A 22510-nucleotide genomic window follows, 5' to 3' on the forward strand; every position below is an offset into this window, starting at 1 on the left:
ACAAGCCAGAAGGGAGTGGCACGATATAGCTGAAGTGATGAAAGGGAAGAACCTACAACCAAGATTACTCTAGCTGACAAGGATCTCATTCAGATTCAACAGAGAAATCAAAAGCTTTACAGACAAGCAAAAGCTAACAGAATTCAGTACCACCAAACCAGCTTTACAACAAATGCTAAAGGAACTTCTCTAAGTGGGAAACACAAGAGAAGAAAAGGACTTGCAAAAACAACCCCAAAACAATTAAGAAAATGGTAATATGAACAAAAATATCAATAATTACCTTACATGTGAATGGATTAAATGCTCCAACCAAAAGGCACAGGCTCACTGAATGGATACAAAAACAAGACCCATATATATGCTCTCTACAAGAGACCCACTTCAGATCTAGGGACACTTACAGACTGAAAGTGAGGGGATGGAAAAAGATATTCCATGCAAATGGAAAACCAAAGAAAGCTGATATAGCAATACTCATTTCAGATAAAATATACTCTAAACTAAAGAATGTTACAAGAAACAAGGAAGGACACTACATAATGATCAAGGAATCAATTCTAGAAGAAGATATAACAATTATAAATATATATGCACCCAACATACGAGCACCTCAATACATAAGGCAACTGCTAACAGCTATAAAAGAGGAAATCGACAGTAATACAATAATAGTGGGGGACTTTAACACTTCACTTACACCAATGGACAGATTATCCAAAATGAAAATAAATAAGGAAACAGAAGCTTTAAATGACACAATAGACCAGATAGATTTAATTGATATTTATAGGACATTCCATCCAAACACAGCAGGTTACACTTTCATCTCAAGTGCACATGGAACATTCTCCAGGATAGATCACATCTTGGGTCACAAATCAAGCCTCAGTAAATTTAAGAAAATTGAAATCATATCAAGCATCTTTTCCAACCACAACGCCTCAAGATTAGAAAAAAATTACAAGGAAAAAAAGTAAAAAACACATGGAGGCTAAACAATACGTCACTAAATAACCAAGAGATCACTGAAGAAATCAAAGAGGAAATCAAAAAATACTTAGAGACAAATGACAATGAAAACACGAAGATCCAAAACCTATGGTATGCAGCAAAAGCAGTTCTAAGAGGGAAGTTTATATCGATACAAGCCTACCTCAAGAAACAAGAAAAATCTCAAATAAACAATCTAAACTTACACCTAAAGGAACTAAAGAAAGAAGAACTAACAAAACCCAAAGTTAGCAGAAGGAAAGAATCATAAAGATCAGAGCAGAAATAAATGAAAAAGAAATGAAGGAAATGATTGTAAAGATCAATAAAACTAAAAGCTGACTCTTTGAGAAGAGTCAAATTGATAAACCTTTCGCCAGACTCAAAGAAAAAGGAGAGGACTCAAATCAATAAAATTAGAAATGAAAAAGGAGAAGTTACAATAGACACCGCAGAAATACAAAGCATCCTAAGAGACTACCACAAGCAACTCTATGCCAATAAAATGGACAACCTGGAAGAAATGGGCAAATTCTTAGAAAGGTATAACCTTCCAAGACTGAACCAGAAAGATAGAAAATATGAACAGACCAATCAAAAGTAATGAAATTGAAACTGTGATTAAACATCTTCCAACAAACAAAAGTCCAGGACCAGATGGCTTCACAAGTGAATTCTATCAAACATTTAGGGAAGAGTTAACACCCATCCTTCTCCAACTCTTCCAAAAAATTGCAGAAGAAGGAACACTCCCAAACTCATTCTATGAGGCCACCATCACCCTGATACCAAAACCAGACAAAGATACTATTAAAAAGAAAATTAGAGGCCAATATCACTGATGAACATAGATGCAAAAATCGTAAACCAAATACTAGCAAACAGAATCCAACAACACATTAAAAGAATCATACACCATGATCAAGTGAGATTTATCCCAGGGATGCAAGGATTCTTCAATACACACAAATCAATCAATGTGATACACCATATTAAAATGAAGAAGAAAAACCATATGATCATCTCAATAGATTCAGAAAAAGCTTTCGACAAACTTCAACACGCATTTATGATAAAAACTCTCCAGAAAGTGGGCATAGAGGGAACCTACTTCAACATAATAAAGGCCATATATGACAAACACACAACCAACATCATTCTCAATGGTGGAAAGCTGAAAGCATTTCCTCTAAGATCAGAAAGAAGACAAGGATGTCCATTCTCACCACTATTATTCAACAGTTCTGAAAGTCCTAGCCACAACAATCAAAGAAAAAGAAGTAAAAGGAATACAACTTGGAAAAGAAGTAAAACTGTCACTGTTTGCAGATGACATGGTACTATACATAGAGAATCCTAAAGATGCCACCAGAAAACTACCAGAGTTTATCAATGAATTTGGTAAAGTTGCAGGATACAGAATTAATGCACAGAAATCTCTTGCATTCCTATACACTAATGATGAAAAATCTGAAAGAGAAATTAAGGAAACACTCCCATTTACCAATGCAACAAAAAGAATAAAATAGCTAGGAATACACCTACCTAAAGATACAAAAGACCTGTATGCAGAAAACTATAAGACACTGATGAAAGAAATTAAAGATGATACCAACAGATGAAGAGATATACCATGCTCTTGGATTGGAAGAATCAACACTGTGAAAATGACTACATTACCGAAAGCAATCTACAGATTCAATGCAATCTCTATCAAACTACCAATGGCATTCTTTACAGAACTAGAACAAAAAATCTTAAAATTTGTATGGAGACACAAAAGACCCTGAGAATAGCCAAAGCAGTCTTCAGGGAAAAAAACGGAGCTGGAGGAATCAGACTCCCTGACTTCAGTCTATACTACCAAGATACAGTAATCAAGACAATATGGTACTAGCAGAAAAACAGAAACATAGATCAATGGAACAAGATAGAAAGTTCAGAGATAAACCCACGCACCTATGGTCAACTAATCTATGACAAAGGAGGCAAGAATATACAATGGAGAAAACACAGTCTCTTCAATAAGTGGTGCTGGGAAAACTGGACAGCTACATGCAAAAGAATGAAATTCGAACACTCCCTAACACCATACACAAAAATAAACTCAAAATGGATTGAAGACCTAAATGTAAGACTAGACACTTTAAAAAGTCTTAGAGGGAAACATAGGAAGAACGTCCTTTGACATAAATCACAGCAAGATCTTTTTTGACCCACCTCGCAGAGTAATGGAAATAAAACAAAAACAAACAGGACCTAATGAAACTTAAAGACTTTTGCACAGCAAAGGAAACCCTAAACAAGATGAAAAGACAACCCTCAGAATGGGAGAAAATATTTGCAAACTAATCAACGGACAAAGGATTAATCTCCAAAATATATAAACGGCTCATGCAGCTCAATATTAAAAAAACAAACTACCCAATCCAAAAATGGGCAGAAGACCTAAATAGACATTTCTCCAAAGAAGACATACAGATGGCCAAGAGGCACATGAAAAGCTGCTCAACATCTCTAATTATTAGAGAAATGCAAACTAAAACTAGAATGAGGTATCACCTCACACCAGTCAGAATGGCCATCATCAGGAAACCTACAAACAGCAAATGCTGGAGAGGGTGTGGAGAAAAGGGAACCCTCCTGCACTGTTTTTGGGAATGTAAACTGATACAGCCACTATGGAGAACAGTATGGAGGTTCCTTAAAAAACTAAAAATAGAATTACCATATGACCCAGCAATCCCACTACTGGGCATATACCCAGAGAAAACCACAATTCAAGAAGACACATGCACCCCAATGTTCACTGAAGCACTGTTTACAATAGCCAGGTCATGCAAGCAGCCTAAATGCCCACCGACAGACGAACGGATAAAGAATTTGTGGTACATATATACAATGGAATAGTACTCTGTCATAAAAAATGAACAAAATTGGGTCACTTGTAGAGACGTGGATGGATCTAGAGTCTGTCACACAGAGTGAACTAAGTCAGAAAGAGAAAAACAAATATTGTATATTAACGCATATATGTGGCATCTAGAAAAATGGTACAGATGAACTGGTTTGCAAGGCAGAACTAGAGACACAGATGTAGAAAACAAACGCATGGACACCAAGAAGGGAAAGTGGGGTGGGGCAGCGGGGGTGGTAGGATAAATTGGGAGGTTGGGATTGACATATATACACTATTATGTATAAATTAGGTAACTAATAAGAATCTGCTGTATAAAATAAATAAATAAAATTCAAAAAAAATACTTAGAACAGGGCTTCCCTGGTGGCGCAGTGGTTGAGAGCCCGCCTGCCGATGCAGGGGACAGGGGTTCGCGCCCCAGTCCGGGAGGATCCCACATGCTGCGGAGCAGCTAGGCCCATGAGCCATAGCCGCTGAGCCTGCGCGTCCGAAGCCTGTGCTCCGCAACGGGAGAGGCCGCAACAGTGACAGGCCCGCGTACCGCAAAAAAAAAAAAAAAAAACTTAGAACAGCTCTACAACCCCAGGCAATCAAAAATTTTACTATTAATCTGATTTCGTATCAAATCAAGGTATGTTTATTTCCCCTTTTTGGGGTGGAAGAGCAGGAGGGAGGCTTCTAGACCAAATCATTCCCTTCCAAAATAAAAAGATGCAGGAATTCCCTGGCGGTCCAGTGGTTAAGACTCTGCACTCTTACTGCCGAGGGCCTGGGTTCAATCCCTGGTCAGGGAACTAATATCCCAGAAGCTGTGTCGCCCGGCCAAAAAAATAAAATAAATAAACAAAATTTAAAACAAAAACAAAATAAAAAATGCAAGCACAACAACACTAGGATCGTGGCCTGTCAGAACAGCAGGATATGAAGAACACAAACCCTTTTGTCTACAATCAAGCCAAATGCAGAAGTCCATCGGGAATCAGGTGATACTTCAGAAATAAAGATGGGACTCGGACATAAACACCAGACTGCTAAACCTAGCCACGAAGCCATCATTTGTAGTGCGATATGCTTTTGGAGGTGCACTTCTTAAGGGATTTAAAAAAAGGGAATTTCTGCACAAACTGAGATAAAATGTAGTTTTCCAAGCACCACCTAGTTCTAGTCTGAGATCACAGCAGCTCCCGAAGCTCAGTGTAAGTCTTCCTCCTCTGCCTTCCAAGGACCTCTGGCACCGGACTTGCAACATCTGAAACTGAGACAATACCAACCCCTCCCCATTTACAAAGTTGTGTTGCTTTGGGCACAAAATTGTTTAACCTCTCCGCGCCTCGGTTTCCTCAGCTGGAGGCAAAGAACGCGGCTGCCCTTGGCCGGGCTTTTACAAACGTTAACCACGGTTGCGGTAGCATTGCACCTGGCATTACCGGAATTTGCTTAAGGTTGGAAAGTATTCCGCAAAGCCCCCGCGGGTCCTGGAGCGCTCAGAGTGGCTGTGCAGAGGATGCGAGGAGACACTGCCTCTTGCTTCGGAGAGCGAGGGCAGCTGAGAGGGGGATGGAGGCGCGCGGGGCGAGGTACCCTGGTAACTCGCAGTCCCCACCTTCAAAGATCACCCAGCGTCACTGCACATGGATTTCCGTGGAGCTCAGTAGACGGGGCCAACTTTCTGAGGACGGAGGGGAGGGGAGCAGAGAGAAAAATAAAGCAGAGAACACCGGAGAAGGCAGGACCAGGAGGCAGAAAGAGGCCCGAGGGAGGGAGCACAGAAGCGTCCGGAAGCGTGGAGTAAGACCTCAGGCCAGCGGCGGCACTGCGTGCTTCCTGCCCCCCGGAAGGCAGGACTCAGCGGCCTCACTCAGGTCCACGGTCTCCACCACGCTCGGCGCCGCGGGTCCTTCCGCACACGGGGCGCTGCAGCGGTGCTCATGTGCACCTCTTAGGGCCTTGAAATCCTTGCCAGGAACTTAGCCTAAACATGTGAGACGCAGGAAACCGCACAGTGGCTTAAACCACAGCGGCTCTGTCTGCGTGACCCTGCGCAGCGTTTTCTTCAACCTGCCTGGGCCTCCCCTGTTCGCCTGTCACCAGCTTCTCAGAGTCATCAGACTTTCCCAGAGGGTCAGCTGGCTCAGCCGGCCTCGAGTTCACCTGCAGTTTGCAGGCTGAGTTCAATCTCTCCAACACAGCCCTCCCCCACCGCATAGACCACCTTTTGCACAACTCGGGCATTCAGCGGTAGCTGCTCGTTACTCACTTTGCTCTGCCCTAAATAAAACGGCCAGTTCCCAGAAATCAAAGGCAGCTAATTCCCTTTCTGTGTTTGAGTTGGCTGCTCTGTGGGATTCCTTCCTGCTGCACCTCATCCTTCCTGGAAAGGGTTTCTTAGAAAATGTGTCTCCCCCTTATAGGAATCCCTCCCCATGAAGGGGCTGGAATTTCCCTTCAAAAGACTTCAATTTACTTTCTGAGTGGCTCCTAGCAGAGATGACCAAAATCCACTCAAGAGAGGAAGGGAGGGAGGAGGGAGGGAGAAGAGGAATCCTAATTTGGCTTGCTCAAAGGGACTACTCTTTAAAATATTTGTTGACCGAAAAACTAGGACTATATCATATTCTAAGGGGGGAGAAGAAAGGATTTTGAGTTTGCCCGAGAACAATAGAGCCATCTTTTTTCGACTATTAATATCAGATACACTACGGTCTTGTATGGGGTTTTCCCCAAAGCAAAATTATTGGGGAAAATTTCATGTAGATGAAAAAGAGAAAGTTTAGAGCATGAGTCTGAGTTACCTCATAGCCCAAAAGAACAGAAGAGCTTACACTGGATAGCCTTATGCCAAAGATGTCCCCACCTCGTGCTGGGGGAACTAACAGCAACAATGAGCAATCTAATTTCTAGAGCAATAAATTATACTTGCAATGCCCAGCCTGCCTGTCCAGGGGCAGAATGCACTCTCCCCTCCCAAGTACAGCACTCAAAGGGTTTATGAAGATTAGCTACATGTATGTCTGAAGGCTTAGGAATTATACCTGAATTCAACTCAAAAAAATATGTGAGGGCAGGTCTATAATAAGCAGATGGAATAGAGGGTAAGGCTTGTGAGGTCAGAATCCTTGGTGAGTCCAGTCTAACGGGACAAACTACCACAATACAAAGCAGCTCTGATCAATGACCAGTGGCACTAATTCCAACCAAGCCCTCCATGGGAAATGGGAGTTGCTCACGTGCTCAGGCTACCAAAGTACCACACACAGGGTGACTTAGACAAGAGAAATTTATTCTCTCACAGCTTTGCCAGCTAGAAGTCCAAGATCAAGGCACTGGCGCTGTTAATGAAAGAGGGAAGCTGCCAGAAGTTGACTTGGGCAGTCCTGGCCACACTGCTCTGCTGAGAAACTGCTTTCCAGAAGACTCCTGGCAGACGTAGCAACACCACCTTATAATTTTCAAAGTGCTTCCACAGACAGCAGCCCAGTTCTGAGTATAATTTACATTCCCCTTTGTTGCTTTTTTTCATATATCTTAATTTCTGTGGGACAGTTACTAACGGGTCACTTCTCCATTCATCAGAGATGGATATTATACACTGCACTACTTCCCACATTACTTCCCTGCTGCCTTGCCCTGCCTGATTGGAAGTGGGGGAGAAAAATAAGTATATGGAACTATATTCGTTCATTGTACTAAATCTAAAATCTAATTTTTAGAACACATTGTGAGTAGGTTTAATTCTGCCAGCTGCTAGAAGAGGGCACCAAAGCCCAGAGTGGTTAAGTGTTTTGCTAAGGTCACACAGCTAGTAAGATCCCAGACTAGGACCCCTGGCTCCAGTCTGATGCCCTCTCCTTATACTCAGCTTGCTCCCATCTAAGACGGAGGTGTCAGCAACTCCAAGTTAGAAAAACTCAGATTAAGACTAAAGTAATTTACAATCACTGAATAAACCTATTAAGGGCAAGATGCTCAGCTAGGCACTGAGAGATGCCAAAGACACTAGTTTCTGCCCTTGAAGAGCTAACAATATAGTTTTTTTCTTTTTTAAGTCACAAATGAATAAAGACTTAAATAACACTTGATCATTTAAAGTAATAAAAAGACATGATAGGACTTCTCTGGTGATGCAGTGGTTAAGAATCTGCCTGCCAATGCAGGGGACACGGGTTCTAACCCGGGCCCGGGGAAGATCCCACATGCCGTGGAGCAACTAAGCCCATGCGCCACAACTACTGAGCCTGTGCTCTAGAGCCCGCAAGCCACAACTACTGACCCCATGTGCCACAACTACTGAACTCATGTGCCACAACTACTGAACCCACGTGCCACAACTACTGAAGCCCACGCACCGAGAGCCCGTGCTCCGCAACAAGAGAACCCACAACAGTGAGAAGCCCGGGCACCACAACAAAGAGCAGCCCCCGCTCGCGGCAGCTAGAGAAAGCCTGCGCGCAGCAATGAAGACCCAATGCAGCCAAAAAAAACAGGACAGACACCTTTCTATATTTACAGAGAGAGAAAAGAGTGCACACTGCCTAGTTGAAGAATTCCTTCAATAGAAGTTAAAAGAAGTAGCCAACTGGGTTTATCATCTAATCTCAGTCACATCCTGACCAACAAAACACACCAATAAGGGTCTGCAAATAAAAGGAATTTATTGGGTAGCAATTTTACGCTCACGAGCTTTTTGCTGACAAGTGTGAGATTTCCACTCAATTACCCTTGTAGGCTCAATCAATCCAGGCATTCCTGTCTGCCCAGGGTGAGGGAATAAACACAGCGACACAGATGCCATAGCTCACTCTCTGGAATTTGTCATCCTGGCTCAACTCTGAGCTCCTCAATGTCCTGCTTTGGTAAGATGAGGACAAAACCAGGTTCAACAAGCGTTTACTACAAGGACCCAAGGACCAAGTCTATCTAAGATCCCCACACAGAGGAAGCTCTCTTCCTCCACAACACCCTGCTGAGTCCCCACGGGGATGAACAAGCCAGTTGTTCTCCTGCTTTGAGAGGAACTTAGAAAAGGGGGTGCAGGTGAGGGCAGACCAGAACCCCCAGCCACAGAAACGAAAATTTGCACAGAAGAATGTCTGACCTTTGGAAACTGTTTTTAATCAGGGGTTCTTGGTCTTCACTGTCCATCAGAAACTTGTAGGGAACCTTTTAAAAATATTGATACCTGGGTTCCATGCCCTGAGATGATGATTCAAATTGGCCTAACGGGAGGGACCAGGCATTCAAATTTTAGGGCTGCCCAGGTGATTCAATCATACTGAGGGCTGAGAAACTGCGGTACACTCAATAGCAGGAACTTAAGATAAAATTAAGAGCTAGCAAGTTTAACAGATAATACATGCCAACAATTGTTTGAAGAAGGTAATTTCCAAGTATATTTAGGAAAGGCAGCACCAAGAGCCAGCATGCAATCATTAAGAGGAAATCATGTCAAACTAGCCTCAAGTCTTCTCTTTGTAGGGTTTCAGAACAACTACCCAGTAGATAAGAGACCTCTGAACTCCCGACCTCTCCTGATACCTGTGTCAAGTTCACCCACTGCCCACGGTGTTCATTGGCAGATTGGCCATAACCTGGAGGACAGTCCCAGGACCTGTCCTTTCTCAAGTAAAGACAACAAAAGTTTTCAAAGCACTTTCTACAGGCAACAATGAGACGTTGAACTCTGATATCAACAAAATAAATGAACTTAAAACCAGATAAAAGAGAAGTTTGTATGGGGATGCACTGTGAAGTCAGTTGACCATGGGTCCAATACACCTCAACTGCATGCGTTGCTGATGACGCCCAAATCTTATCTCCAGCTCAGACTTCTCTGAGCCCTCGACTCATGACCTGCTCAACCTCTCCCACGTGTACCAGGCATCTCAAACTTAACTCGGTCAAGACCAAACTCCTGGTCTTCTCCAACCCATTCCTCTTGCAGGCTTCCGCATTTCATTTAATGGTGACTCCATCCTTGCAGGTGCTCAGGCCAAATCCAGAGATAACCTTGAAAGTCACTTCCTCTCAAGTTCCACCATCAAAGCCAACCCCCTCCCCCACAGCTCCACCTTTAAATAAGCTCTTCCCTGAACCCAGCTACTCACCACTGCCACTCCTTCCATCCCGGTCAAAGCCACTATCATCTCTGGCCTGAACTACTGTGAAATCTCCTGCCAGGGTCCCCATTTCTGCCCATAACCTTCCTTAGTCGACTTCCAGTACAGCTGCCAGAAGTGATCGTACTAAATCCTGAGCAGATCATGTCACACCTCTTCCCAAAACTGTTCAGTAGACTCCATCCACGCAGAGTGAAGCCCAAGTCCTCCCATGGCCAACAGAGTCCCCATCATCTCTTGTCTTACACTTGTCCTTCCCCCTGAATGTGCACAGCTCACTCCATCACCTGCTCCAGGTCATCTCTCTGGAGTGTTTTCTTCTCTGTGAAGCTCCCCCTGGCCCCCCTAAAACTGTCACCTCCCTTCCCCACACACACTCCCGATTCCTTTCCCCGTCTTCTTATTCTCTCTTCTCAGCACTCATAACCATCTAACATACTATAGGTTACTTATTCACCTTTGCTAGAGCTTAAATTACATGAAGGCAGGGACTGTTACCTCTTTTGCTCACTACTACATCCCAAACATCTAGGACAGGGCAGCAAACATTTTCTGTAAAGAGCTAGATCATAAACATTTTAGGCTTTGCAGGTCACAGTCTCTGTTGCAACTTCGCATCTGTTGCAACATTCATGCTCATGAATGAGCAGAGCTGTGTTTCAATAAAACTTCATTTACAAAAGCAGACAGTAGGCTGGATTTGACCTGTGGGTCACAGTTTGCCAACACGTGGTCTAGAACATAACCTGGAACACATCAAGCACGCAAATTATTTGTTAAATTGTCTAAGTAATTAGTTAAAACACTACCTCTGATCAGTTCAAACCTGTCCAGTTCCAGATGCCACATGAGAATAAAGATGTTGATACTAAAGAGCATTCAGGGGCTTCCCTGGTTGCTCAGTGGTTAAGAATCCGTCTGCCAATGCAGGGGGCACGGGTTCGAGCCCTGGTCTGGGAAGATCCCACATGCGGTGGAGCATCTAAGCCCGTGTGCCACAACTACTGAGCCTGCACTCTGGAGCCCATGAGTCACAACTACTGAGCCCACGTGCCACAACTAGTGAAGCCCGCACACCTAGAGCTCATGCCCCACAACAAGAGACGCCACCACAATGAGAAGCCCGCGCACCACAACAAAGAGCAGCCCCCCGCTCGCCGCAACCAGAGAAAGCCCGCGCGCAGCAACGAAGACCCAGTGCAGCCAAAGATAGATAAATAAATAAATAAATTTATTTTTAAAAGAAACCTTACTAAAGAGCATTCAGTTCAACCAGATGGAAGAGGGCCTGAAAACCTTGCCACTTAACAAGGCAGCATGGAAAAAAAAAAAAAAAATTTTAAGGGGCTTCCCTGGTGGCGCAGTGGTTGAGAGTCCACCTGCCGATGCAGGGGACGCAGGTTCATGCCCCGGTCCAGGAAGATCCCACATGCCGCGGAGCGGCTGGGCCCGTGAGCCATGGCGGCTGAGCCTGCGCGTCCGGAGCCTGTGCTCCGCAATGGAAGAGGCCACAACAGTGAGAGGCCCGCGTACCACAAAAAAAAAAAAAAAAAAAAGGCAGCATGGGGGCTTCCCTGGTGGCACAGTGGTTAAGAATGCGCCTGCCAATGCAGGAGACATGGGTTCGAGCCCTGGTCCGGGAAGATCCCACATGCTGCGGATCAACTAAGTCCATGCGCCAAAACTACTGAGCCTACGCTCTGGAGCCCACGAGCCACAACTACTGAAGCCCGTGAGTCACAACTACTGAAGCCCGCGCGCCTAGAGCCCGTGCTCCGCAACAAGCCACCACAATGAGAAGCCCGCGCACCGCAACGAAGAGTAGACCCCACTCGCCACAACTAGAGAAAGCCTGCGCGCGGCAACGTAGACCCATCGCAGCCAAAAATAAATTAATTAATTTTTTAAAAAAAGGCAGCATGGAAACTGGAGACAGTTCTCTTTAAAGATTTAATGGGTCCGTAAAGCCCATCTCTGAATACCAGAAGGCCCCCATATGAAGATGGGGAGTCAAATTCCTGTGTTGACCAAAAAACATAAAAGGAGACACAGAAAGAAAGAAAGAAAACTGGCTCAATAGACCACACTCTGTCATTTTAATATGAAGACACAAGAGCAGTAAATTTCCCCATTGCACAATGTCTGGAAGAGATTCCTGTATCCAGTATGGACTAGAAGCTCTCTCCCTTCCAACCCTGATCTCATAACACTGCAAGGAGGGCAGACAGGAGCTGGTTTTGGGAAAAGACCAGGTGGGGACTAGCCACATGAAGAGATCAGCACAGAAGTGGCCATGAAACCAGGAAATGGAATGAGGAGCGACGTCAGAAACCACAGACGGGCTACAGACGTCCGTCAGGAGTACAGGACGAGGAGAAAGGATCAGAGAAGTCTGCAAGCCAGCAGGGATGAAACAGGGGAGGGGTGTGGCCTTGAAGAACCACAAACACCGCCAGACAGGAGAGAGGGGCATCCACACACTTCTTTCTATTCTCAGGACATACTACCTTCTGCAGAATTCTGTGTCCTGCGTGTGCCCGTCTCCTGCCTGGGATGAGTCCCCTTCTTCTCCGTCCAACCGCTCCTCAAAACCCTGCATCAATCAGTGCACACCTTCTTCATCCCCTCCTGCAGCACACACCCATCTGGGAAATAGACCATGTCAATTTCCAAACGAAAACGTTAGCTTACACCTGCTAACAAGAAGGTGGCACGGCTACCTTTTAATATGTATTTACTGCTCGCTATCTGCCCGACACTGTTCTAAGTGTTTCACCAGTGTTTGGTTCATTTAATGCTCTCCACACCCTGTGAGGTGCGTAGGATGGTCAGGGAAGTTGCAGAGGTCAGATCTATACCCAGGCAATCTGGCTTCAGATGGGGCATTGCTCCACTGTACCCGACCTGGATGAGGACTCAGTGTTGTATAAATGAGCCTCTGGCAATGGTGCTGGGAAAACAACATGGGCATCGGCCTGCTATCCCGCATCTATTCCCACAGCCCCGGTAACGCAACGGCTCACTCAGCGGCAGCTGCCTTTCACCAGGCAGGACCCCAGGCCTGGCTCTGATGGCCCTGCAAAGGCAGGACAGCTATAAGATGGGCCTCAACTCATCAGACAAGTCCAGCTGTGTAAGAAATGATGAAAGATGAGGCTCAGAAAGGAGATTCTGAAGGATCCTTGAAGGCCATGCTAAAGAATTACTCTTGAGAGCAGGAGGAAGGAGAGATTTTTAAGCAGGGGGACGGCATGGATTTGTTTTAGGGGAAAGGATGGTAGCAGGAAGACCCGTTGGGAAGACGTGAAGCCAAGACTGTTAGGTGAGGACGGAACAGGGGCGGGGAGGGACACAAGTTCCAGGAGGGTGGCATCTTTGTGGTCCCCTTTCCTGTGAATTCCACACATCTACACTCAGGAAACAGTTGCTGAATGAACGAATGACTCCAAAGGCATGTCTAAAGTTGAATCAACAGGATCTGATGTCAGCAGATGAGGTTGAAGAAGTCGAGGGGAACTGACAGGTTGATGCCTTCAGAACTGGAGGAATAAGGATGCCAACAACCCACTCAGCAATTCGGGCAGCAGCATAACAAACAGAACGTAGGAAAACATGCTCCAGATGCATGCCTATGTAAAGAGCATATTCAGTCACTAACGTAAGTTTTAACTGTCAGCATATTCATTTATTATTCACCCAACCTGTGGGAGCTAAAGCCAGGCAGACAGAACAGTGAGTACTGCCAGCCTCCTGGGTGTGCTGAGGATGTGGGTGGAGTCCCAGCTGGGGCCTTCAGACCTCCCAGCTATGAGGCTCCTCTCTGGACCTAGATTTCCTCATTCACAGGATGCCTGCCGCACTGACTCATAGGAATGTCTGAGGGTTAAATGAGACACTAAAAACAGGGACTGCCCTAGTGGCACGGTGGTTAAGAATCCACCTGCCAATGCAGGGGACGCAGGTTCGATCCCTGGTCCGGGAAGATGCCACGTGCCACGGTGCAACTAAGCCCGTGCGCCACAACTACTGAGCCTGCGCCACAGCTACTGAAGTTCATGTGCCTAGAGCCCGGGCTCTGCAATAAGAGAAGCCACCACAATGAGAAGCCCACATACTGAAAGGAAGAGCAGCCCCCGCTGGCCGCAACCTCGCCGCAACTACCGCAACTAGAGAAAGCCAGCGGGCAGCGACAAGACCCAACGCAGCCAAAAATAAATAAATAAAATTTTGAACAAAGTAAAAACAATGAGTAAGATTCTGAGCCCAGAGGAAGCATTCAATAGGTGTTAGTGGTTATGTGTGTTGTTATCTAAATGGTTCCATCTCTGAGGACTAATTGCATGTAAGTGCTGTGAATAAACTTAAAATGCAGGTCCCTTCCACACCTACCAGAATCTGAATACCTTGAGGCAGGGAGGGAAAGAGCCCTGCATCTGCATTTTTAACAGCACATCAGAAAATACTGCTGAAAATGGGAAAACATGACTTAACATCTGAAGGAAGTATTCAGTTTACCCCCTGCCATTTTCAGTTATCCCTAGGTATTTACCTAACATAAAGAGATCTTTAAAGGAATAATCTTTGAACGGACCTAAAAGCTACCTTCCTGTCTTCAGGCATCCCCTGGCCCCAACAAGCTGAGGCCATAACTCTGGACTGGGTCAGTTGCACTAGGATTATCTCCAGCCTCCCAATTGTAAGCCAGGGGAGGCTGAGATTCCCTTGCACGTAGCTACATAGAAGTGCAGGGCCGAAGATAAGACCTGAGTCCATCCAAACCTAAGTCCAGACCTTCCCACTGCATTACAGGTATTCACCTTCATTTTATCCATGGTGGACACAGAACACAGAAAACTCTTACAAGGGCTTATCTCACACAAAGAGGAAACCCATGGAAACTGCCTCATGGTAAGAGGGACAGGGTTCCCTGGATCCATCAAAAAGTTACAGGCAAGATTTAGGATGAAGGTGTTCCACACCCCACATAGCAGACATAGCCTGGGAGACAGACAGGGAAGGGTAAAAAAATTAACAAACAGAAACCTCAATTAAATAGTTGGGAGACCAGGAGGGGGAGCTCTCACGCCTGCAAAAATATCAGAGCCCAAAGGCAAGCAGACAGACTCCTCTTCTTTCCTGCCAAGGACTCAGCCAATGAAAAGCCATGGGGCTTCCTGGTGGCACAGTGGTTAAGAATCCGCCTGCCAACACAGGGGACACAGGTTCGAGCCCTGGTCCAGGAAGATCCCACAGGCCGTGGAGCAACTAAGCCCGTGTGCCACAACTACTGAACCTGTGCTCTAGAGCCCACGAGCCACAACTACTGAGCCCACGTGCTGCAACCACTGAAGCCCACGCGCCTAGAGCCCGTGCTCCGCAACAAGGGAAGCCACCGCAATGAGAAGCCCGCACGCCGCAATGAAGAGTAGCCCCCGCTCACCGCAACTAGAGAAAGCCCGCGCACAGCAACAAAGACCCAACGCAGCCAAAAGAAATAAATTTATTTTTTTTAAAAAGGAGAAAGAAAAGCCATGGACTCTGCTTACGACAACAGCCCTCGCAACTCTCTTTTCCCCTCTATAAGAGTTCTCCTTCCCCTGCCCTTTGGAGACGTACACATGGCTCGCCATGGCTGCAGACCCTGAATTGCAACTCTCTGCTGATCCCAAATAAACCCATATTTGCTGGAGAAATGCCTGACAGTCTGTTTCAGATCAACAAAGGGAAGGGAGTCAACACATTGGGGGACCCCTAGAAGACTCAGAAAGGCAAATTATTCACGTGACACATCTGAATGGACACTAGTTGATACCTCTCAGGCTGAGCAGATGAGGACTATAGAGACCCCCAAAATCAAGAATATACTATAGGAAGGAAACTTAAATTTGTTACACTGTGCATTTCACTGTAAGGACTTAGCAGTAAATTTTAATACACCTTTAGGGTGTTCTTCATCTTCCACGGTGCTGGAGTTATTGTATAAAATTGCCAGAACTAATCAAACTAGACACCTAAGAAAGGGGAACAAACCAAAGCCGGAGAAAGAGCCCTGGGAAGCTCACGCAGCCTGCATCTACAGCATTTGGAGAAAATGGTGCAAAGAATCTTAGTTTGGAATTATACATTTCTGTGCATTCACGATCAGTATTTACTGAGGGCCTGACAGGACCAACCTCCCTAAACATCTCAGCACTCAGCCAGTTCACATCCCCCCTCATGTCATCAGCTTCTCTGACAAGAGTCTCCAGAGTCTGTCTGGACACCAGGGGCAGTTTCCACCACAGCACTCCCTTTGCAAGGTGACAGTTCACCAGCTGAGACGTGGTCAGCGTCGGGGGAGCTACAATTTAACCACTCCCTGATGGGCCAAGTGCATCTGGCCAAAGACCCTACTCAACCCTCGTCTCTGGGGACAGGTCCCACACTAACCCCCAAACTGCAGGCCTCTGGGACGAGGGTGGGAGAGAAGTACAGAGCACACCCCAGAGGCCTGCTGTGCAGGACAGTGGCAACATGACCAGGAAGAGTCTCAGCAGACTGGACACGGTTCATAATTTATGCCACTTATTTCCAATAATGGGGATGAGCAAGAATTATTCAATAAACCATGATAGGAAGATGGGCTGTTTCAGAAAAAATGGGGCCTATCTTATATCTAACACTAAGAGAAATTCTAGCTGGCTTTATTGTTAGAAATGAAACAAGAAGTAACGTAAAATGCTTACAGAGATTTAGATGATGCTGGGATTTAGAAAAGGTATTACAAAAGCAACAGGAGAAACCAAAAAGAAAAGCTTGATATACTTAATGATATATAATTTAAAACCTCTAAGCTAAATTAAGAGAAATGAAAATCTGGAAAATTATAAGCACTATTACAAGTTATTTCAAAAATATAAATACCTCATAGGAAAAAATCTATTAATACACAATTCAAAAAAGTACAAATAAATGGTCAATAGACACCAAAAAAAGGTTCCATTTCTGCAAATCAAATAAATTCAAATTAAAACTGTTTGATACTGGGGGACTTCCCTGGCGGTCCAGTGGTTAACACTCCGCGCTTCCAATGCAGGGGGCCCGGGTTCCATCACTGGTCTGGGAACTAAGATCCCGCATGCCTCGTGGCGCAGCCCAAAAAAACAAAACAAACAAACAAAAAAAAACGAGTTTGATATTATTTTTAACTTTAGACCTAGAAAAATGTAATTCACGTACTCAAAGCTGACAATGAAATGAGCTCACAAACAGCTATTAAGAGGGCAAATTGGCCCAAACCTGATGGAAAACAATGTAGCCTTTCACTGGTTATTTTACTTCTGAGAACATAGAAAAAGGAAAGATGCACCAAAATACAAGGTCGTGGATACACATCACGTCATAATTAGCAATGTAACTGTGCTGGACAAAAGTGAAAGACTGCATAAACTGCAATTAAATACCGTGTTTTAATACCATGCTTACTTAATGCCGTAAGTAAATGTTAACCATAGAAAATTAAGAAGGGTTCAGGATTCAAAACGATTTCCTTGTATAGAAAAGACGAATGTGGGCACGAGGTGTGCATAAAGATTTCTAGGGGAAAGACTAAGAAACGACCAAATATCAGCAAGTGTGCTTGGCTAACAGAAACACACCCTTATTCTTTTCGTCTTGCTCTATAGTTTTAAATTTCTTACAGAAATAGAAAAATATATATTCTTTCCTAAAATCCACAAAAATTATCAATAGCCATAGTGCATGACTCCTTAGATCCTATGTGCGCAGCCCGTGCTGTGGAAACACTAAACCCCAGATGAAATTTAAGAAGCACATACCCAATGAGAAGATGAAAACTTGACTTTTCTCTACAAGGTAGGCCTTCTCTCTGGGCGGAACTTCCTGGCTGGGCTCATTTCAGCTTTCCCGTGACAGCCAAGTTGGGGACACAAGGAAATCACTAAGGTACCTCAGACTTTGAATACAGGATGGCAATCATGGTCAACAACTAACTACGCAAAGTCTGGATCCCGCCCCCCTTCTTTCTTATTTTGGCCGCGTGGCATACGGGATCTTAGTTCCTGGACCAGGGATCAAACCCGTGCCCCTTGCAGTGGAAAAGTGGGGTCTTAACCACTGGACCGCCAGGGAAGTCCTGGACCCCTTTTTAAAAGTTAAGACTTAAGTAACAATGCCAGTGGGAGAAGTGACTTAAAGCTGTAGCCAGCATCAACCTTCCCTCAGAATCACCTGGAGCGCTTACGCAAGAGGGAAGAGATACGGGAACATATGTATGTGTATAGCTGATTCACTTTGTTATAAAGCAGAAACTAACACACCATTGTAAAGCAATTATACTCCAATAAAGATGTTAAAAAAAAAAGAATCACCTGGAGTGCTTGTTTAAACCCCACCCATCCCAAGAGTTTCTAATTTTACAGAACTGGCCTAGAATGAGTGCAGGGGAATTTGCATTTCTAACAAATGCCCAGGCGATGAGGATGCTGAGAACCACACTTTGAGAACAGCCGCCCTTTAGCTTGGTTATAGAGATGTATCACATACCATGACCTCCAGCAGCTGCTAAGAACTTCCCTTGAGAAACTCCTGCCGACAAGAACAAAGATGTGTTTGCAATCGCCTTCTCTGTGCGTTTACCAACGAGTATACAAACAGAAGCAGCTCAGAACTGCAGTTACATACACAGGGAACACAGGCTCAGAAGCCAGACTGCCTGGTTAACGGCCCCTCTCCACCACTTACTAGCTGTGTGATAGTAGACAACTTATTCAACCTCTCTGCTTCGGTGCCTTCAGCTGTAAAATAAGAGATAATAGGTCCTTGCCCTCCAGCAGGAAAACTGGAAATGGGTGCCTACCAAAATCAATGAGAAGTCCTCACCTTCCCATTTCCATTCGCATACATTTTCAAAGTCCACCAACAGAATGGGCTTGGAGAGTTTCTTGCCCTGCCTGAAGTTACTGTAACCACACCCATGTTTCTTCTTCTAGGACCCTCTCGATCCTGAAAGGCCACCAAATGTCCAAGAGACGTAGCTACACAAACTGAAACCACCACCATCAAAACAAGCATAGGAGCTCCCATCCCCGGGGGATCCCCTAGGCTGTCCCACTAAAAACAGGAAATAGAATATATGGGAAAGATGAATGGGTTAGGGTCCTGAAACAAAAGATCTAACAATCAAGCAAGTGTGACTAAAGCCCAAAGGTTGAAGTTAGTAGTCCCAGCTACTAGATGGAAAACTTCAGTTAAAGAGCTTCTCTCTGAACCATTTTTCATTGGTGTTTCCTCTCAACTCAAGGACTCTTCAGTGGTTTCAAGACCATGGGACTCCTGGGCAGACCACCTGCACCAAGACCACAGAACACTTCTCTGAAGGCTAGAGACCTGGGTAAGACCCCACAGACTTCAGGGACCCCACCCCCAGAGTGGTCCTCAAAGGTGGAAGTGGAAAGATTCCCAGTAGGGAAAGGGCTGGTCAAATACACACTCCAGTCGTGGCTGTGAGTCCCAGGCAAAAGCAAAACGTGTTCTCGAATAGTGTCCCCGTTCATTAAATACAAATTAAGAGGGTTTTTTAATCCACTAGAAATTTGCCTTAACTACGTACCAGGACACTGAGAGACGCACACGGAGAGAGGGAGGGAGGGAGACAGGGTCACAGACACAGAGGGAGCCCGGAGGAGTTGGAACGCTGCTGTCACATAAGACATACGGAATATGGTGAAAGGTGGGGACATTATTGGAAGACGGCGACTGGTCCAGGGCACTAGTCACATAAAGGAAGCTGTTCATAAGCTGCTTGCTTACGAAAAAAAGAAACAAGGGTGCAGTTCAGTGGTGGAGTCGGGGGCTGGGGAGGGTGCAGTCCCTCCTCCCGCTGGCGGCCGGTTCCCAGCGGGCAGCCTAGGGTCTCAGCCTCCCCGCCTCCTGCTCCCGCCGCTCCCGGGAACTGGAAGCCGGCGCGGCGGCGAGCGGAAAGGCAAGGACACCCGGTGCCGCCGCCGCCGCCAGGTCCCAATCGCCGGCCCTCTCCTCCGCCGCCGCGCGCAGGCGGGTACCAGGAGGCTAGTGCGGGGCGGCCCTGCCAGCAGCAAGAAGCCCAGCGGCCTGGGCGCCGGCGGAAAGCGCTTGCTCGCCGCAGCCCTCTGCCCCTGAAAGGCGCCAGGCGCCGGCCCGCGGCGGAAAGGGGTGTCACGGCTCAGGCGGGGCGCTCACCAGAACAACACGCGGGAGCAGAGGTTCGCGTCCTGCAGCGGGTTGGGCTTCACCTCCGGGTACACCGGCAGCATCTTGCGGGCCAGGACGGGCGCTGGCCGGGGTGGCGCTGCTCCGGCGTGGGCGCCGCTCCCGCTGCTCCTGGAGGCGTCGGCTGGGATGCTGGACCTCAGGCTGCCGCGCGGATCCGCGCTCCGGGAGCCAGAGAACCACTCGCTTCCGGGAGCCGAGCGCTTGTGGCCCTCCGGGTCCCCGCCTCCCAGGCCGCGCCGCCTCCCGGGGCCGCCTGGAGGAAGCCGGCAATGCGCTGCTGCCGGATCCCTGGGAGCCTAGAGCTACAGGCCGCGTGCGGGGGCGGCGGCACAAAAGGTTGGCCGCGCGGACGCAGTAGGGAGCCTGGCGAAGGTGTGAGGCAAGGCCGCCGGCGCCTTTGGATGGAGGCGGGTAGGCCGAGCGCAGGGAACACCGGGCTCCGCGCCTAGGCGGCCACGTGCTAACACCTGGCTGCAAACTCTGCCGTAGTTCTTGCTGCTAGCCCAGGCACCCACCCAGAAGGTGGAGAGGGGAGGCGCCATATCTGCCCGCCCCTGCTGCTCAGAAACGCCCCCTCGGCAGCCGCTTTCCAAACGCCGGGAGAAAGCGGGCAGAAGGCGTTAGCAGTCGGCCCTCTGGGCCCCCTGCCCTCATCCTGACCGAACTGGAGTCCTGGGGGAAGGTCTCCTACCTGCGGCCGAGCATTTGACCACAGACAACAGCAGGGCTTAGCACAGATTATGTTCGTAGAGCTGCAAGAGCTAGAGAAAAGTAACACAGGGTTAGAACTCAAATGATTTTGGAAGATGACTGCATGTTGCCACTGGGGACAGGCTTTTAGCATCTCACATTGCTGCACTGTGCGAGAGACCTCTGTGAGCTTTTTGCTGCCCTCTTAGATGAGGAAAGGGGAATATGGGGAGAGAGAGACTGCCTTCTGATTTCTTTCGTCATGTGCTCAGATCCTAGTGGAAGAACAGTGACATATGTTTACAAAACACGGTTTTTCGAATTTCTGGGGACCGGATCTCACTTTTAACTCTAACAATGCCCTATTTAAGAAGGCATTATTATCCCTATTTCACAGATGAAAAAGATGAGGCTTAAGGACAGAACTTGACCAAGGTCTTAAAATCAATAAATGATGAATTCTGATTTGGACTCAAGCGAGAGTCCAGCATGGTCCGGTGGATGGACAGTGTGTGTGGAAAGTACCTAGAATGCACCTTGAGTGAATGAATGACTGTAGGACTGAATGAACAAAATCTTGGGCTCCCACTCGTAAGTGTTTAGTTATTTGTGTGGCCATCTTACCAGCTCAGCAGTTTCTCATCCCTTCTACCCTAAATGAGGGAAGATCAAAGTTCTTGGTGCTTATAACAAGATCACTTTGATAATTTCCCATGTACCTTGGCTAAAATGGTGTTATTAATAATGGCTTTTAACACAAGGTTGTGAATCAACTATACTTCAATTTTAAAAAAAACAACGGCTTTTAGCGTCAGTTATGCAAGATGAATAAATCTGTAACTAAGCACAACCCTGTGGGGTCCTTCTGGGCGCAAAAGCCTGTCTTTGTCCCCTCCTTTCTTATTTGCAGGATAAATAGCCTCCTAGACCTCCCTGTTGCAAAGAGCAGATTCACATAGTTGCTAATCGTGGAAGTAAGAGACTGCAGAAACAAAGGAGGAACAATCAAACTATAGTGCAGTGATTAAAGCAGGATCCTGGTTCCTCCTCAAGGAATATACATAAAAATATCTTTGAGTTCTTCTGCTGGAAATAAAGCCCCCGCCCAGGTGGAGGACGGTAACTTCAGGCTGAGCACAGGATTACTGGAATGCCCTGTTACCTCACAGCAACCAATCTGAAGAAATTCACACACCCTGCAGCCCTCACCCCAAATTTTGCCTATAAAAATGTCTTCCCAAAACCATCTGGGAGTTTGCAGTTTCTGAGCATGAACCAACCATCTCTGCCCATGAGTCAATTTTTTCAGTTTCCATTAAACCACCATCTCTGTATTGTAATGGCACTTGTCGATCCATTTGGGTGTTTTATTGCATTTTCCTGCATTGTTTAAAATAAATACATGGAAGATGGAGAAAACAGTATGCTGATTCAATAAAGCAATTAATGCAAATATGGAGAGAGTATGAAGTAGACCAAAGGAGGCACCTCTTCAGTCTGGTTTGGATGCATATTGGAAGTAAGCTGGTTGATTTTATGT

At 46.2% G+C, this 22510-nt stretch overlaps 1 protein-coding gene and 1 non-coding gene across 4 annotated transcripts in view; one reads left to right on the forward strand and one right to left on the reverse strand.

The window, feature by feature from the left end:
• The window catches only part of LOC132413649 (ATP binding cassette subfamily C member 4 (PEL blood group)), a 215017-nt gene extending 194185 nt beyond the window's left edge, over positions 1-20832 (reverse strand). Inside the window, exon 1 of one of the 3 annotated variants that reach the window (XM_059995730.2) lies at positions 20248-20832. In XM_059995730.2, coding sequence (XP_059851713.1) covers positions 20248-20321 — 74 coding nt within the window. In that variant the 5' untranslated portion in view covers positions 20322-20832. Of the gene's footprint in view, positions 1-5516; positions 5824-20247 lie in introns of those variants that run through there. The other 2 variants (XM_059995732.1, XM_059995734.2) reach the window with 2 other exon arrangements.
• TRNAK-CUU (transfer RNA lysine (anticodon CUU)) lies at positions 4635-4707 on the forward strand. The gene has a single exon. It is a non-coding gene; the product is annotated as a tRNA-Lys (tRNA).
• Positions 20833-22510: the final 1678 nt, after the last annotated feature.

The sequence above is a fragment of the Delphinus delphis genome, chromosome 18 (assembly GCF_949987515.2).
Source record: "Delphinus delphis chromosome 18, mDelDel1.2, whole genome shotgun sequence".
Taxonomy (NCBI): domain Eukaryota; kingdom Metazoa; phylum Chordata; class Mammalia; order Artiodactyla; family Delphinidae; genus Delphinus; species Delphinus delphis.